We start from the raw sequence: 2,643 nt of genomic DNA on the forward strand, positions 1-2,643 counted from the left end.
GAACCCATCCAGCAGAACAGGGATATCCTACCAATCAGTTCTGCGCGTTCTTTGTTCTGGAAAATTAAAGGAAGAAAATCAATTATTCATCCAATTTTAAGGTTTCGTTTGGGACGATTTACTTTTTTATTATTACCAGCTTTCTAGCACAAAAATTTTTTTTTACTAGAAAGCTGGTTCAAGAATCAGAAAGAAAGTGGTCCCAAACAAATCCTAAATCACCAAATACTCATTTGGGGTAAAGCTTTAGAAGGAAATTTGAACCTTGTATATCCCAGTTCTTCCAGCCCAGACAATTTGATCCAGGAATAAGAAAGTTGATAGTAGAGCATTTTTAGACTGCAAGATGCCCGGTGAATTTTAAACAGACAGATTCAATAGCCCATAGATATAAATAATGTTTGAAAAAAAAAGAGAAATAACCAGGTACCTTTCCAACTAATATGAGAGGAAGAGGGGTCCCTTGAGCAGGAGGACTTATCAGAGCATGCAAATCATTCACAAACTGCACGTCCGCCAGATAAAAATCATTGTGCTCAAGCAGAAGAATAAAAACAGTTGATAATTTCTGAGAAACAAAAACCTCACCTTGAAAAGTCGAAAAACTTTCCTTGCTAAGCTAGTTGATTTGTCAACATTCTGTGCAGTGCCTGCCTGTCCATTGCTCAAAAATTTTGACCCATACTGAATAGCCCTGCAAATCTTATCCCTAGCCTCGGCTTTGTTGAGGTACAAGACCAACAGAGCAAGCTCCGCTCTTGTTGCATCAAATGAACTCATTTCCTATCGCAGGAACACCTACTTAAATGTAAGGAAAAAAAAACAGAGTTAATTAGTAAATCAGGTAATAGCAAGTAGGATTCTCCTTATAAGACCTTACAATCTTTTGTAATTCTTTAGCTCTTGTTGCATCTAATTTTTTAGTTCGTATATGTAAATCAGGACACAATGGAGAAAAAGTATTCATGTAGCCGACCCCATGTAGTGGGACAAAGGCTTGATGTTGTTGTTATTGTTGTATATGTGAATTAAAAGCATGCCTTTTCAAGTCATTAGCTGATCCTTCACCTAAAGTATACGTTCTTAATTGCAAGTTTAAATGCTTCTATGAAAACAAACATTACTTTCTCCAATCACATTTTATACTCATTTTTAAAAATAAAATGGTAAAATATTGACCAGTATTAGAAGAAGAAGCTATAGAGTAATCAAAGAAATTATTTTAGCAGAAGTACAACAAGGATTATCAATAAGTTCATATGAATTTCTTATTAGTTGAAGGAATGCTTATGGACTTTTAAAAGGACTTTTAAAATGAGGTGCCTATATGCATGTATTTTGCAAATGATATTTATAATAATAAGAAAACGATTGAAATAAATGAAAAGTTAGAACAATTAACAAAATATTTAGAAAAAAGCTTAAGATTGGTAAAATAAAAATAAATATATGATGTGCAATTTTAGTGGGTATGATATTAGTAACTATTAGCCATTATAGCTAGAAAATAAAATGATAGCTTTAAAAACCTTGGATCAATTATACTGAAGAATATATATATAAGGATGGTGGCAAAATTATATTGGTGGCCGAGTTGAGCATGACAGAGATATGAAGATGTGGATGAATATGTTGCAAAACTATAAAGAAAAGGCTAATAAATTATCATAGAGGCAATAGGAGTAGGATATTGTGAAGATAAAATAATTGAAAATAGACTTAACTAGTTTGGACATATGCAATTAAAATTAGAAATACATTCATAATTTGTTAAATTAGCATTGAAGGGTTATGAAGGAAAACAGTAGACCAAAAGTAGCATAAAAAGCTTTACAAAAAAATCATTGAATTGATTTAAAACCGTCTGCACCACTCAAAATAGACCCCAAAATAATTATGATAAAGCTAAAAATGTCGATGATGATCTCATTCACAACATGAATCGCCTTAGAACTCAACTTATTAGAATTTATTAGAATTTGTAAGTTAATTTTTCTAGAATAATCATAGTCGCTTCTTCGGATATACACCATAGCAATCCACCCATTTCCTTCTAAAATTGACTTTAAATTTTTCATAAATACTAATAAAAAACATAAACACTAACCACCTTCATAATCCAAAAAAATTAATTAATTAATATCAATCTTCAGATTATTATTCCTGTTCATCTCAATGCTATTATCTTCAACCCTTTATACTATACAATTCCTACTCCAAATATTTTCTTAACCTCTCCAAAGTGTAATATTCAGCAAACTCCATAATCTCTTCGGATATCTCTCCATTCCATTAGTTTCTTGCATACATATGATATATTAGTGACAAGTATATTAAATTACTGTCCAAAAATAAAAAAAGTTAATATACGAAAGATAGTACGGATAGAAGGTGTGCAAAAATAAACCATTGAATGGGAATAATACTACATGCAGCAGTTGATATGACATCTTATATCAAAGTGTATATTTTTTATACATGCTAGCTCACTTCAACGTCAGTTGAATTGTCTAATCTGCAACAGCAAATATAGGGCATTTCAAACAACATCACAACATCAACATCAAGCCTTTGTCCTACTACGTGGGGTCGGCTACATGAATCCTTTTTTTGCCATTGTGTCCTGTTAAAAGTCAAATTCTC

At 31.8% G+C, this 2,643-nt stretch overlaps 1 protein-coding gene across 1 annotated transcript; it reads right to left on the reverse strand.

Annotated features, from left to right (window-relative positions):
* Positions 1–5: 5 nt before the first annotated feature.
* Positions 6–823, reverse strand: LOC110109667 (peroxisomal membrane protein 11C-like; the record flags this gene model as incomplete). The annotated part of the gene is made up of 4 exons (XM_020840850.2): positions 589–823; positions 431–505; positions 265–339; positions 6–56 (listed from the first exon to the last, which is right to left on the reverse strand). Coding segments are annotated over exons 1-4 (393 nt in total), but the record flags the coding sequence as incomplete, so codon positions are not given.
* Positions 824–2,643: the final 1,820 nt, after the last annotated feature.

This window comes from Dendrobium catenatum, unplaced genomic scaffold (genome assembly GCF_001605985.2).
Source record: "Dendrobium catenatum unplaced genomic scaffold, ASM160598v2 original_scaffold_256522, whole genome shotgun sequence".
In the NCBI taxonomy this organism is placed as follows: domain Eukaryota; kingdom Viridiplantae; phylum Streptophyta; class Magnoliopsida; order Asparagales; family Orchidaceae; genus Dendrobium; species Dendrobium catenatum.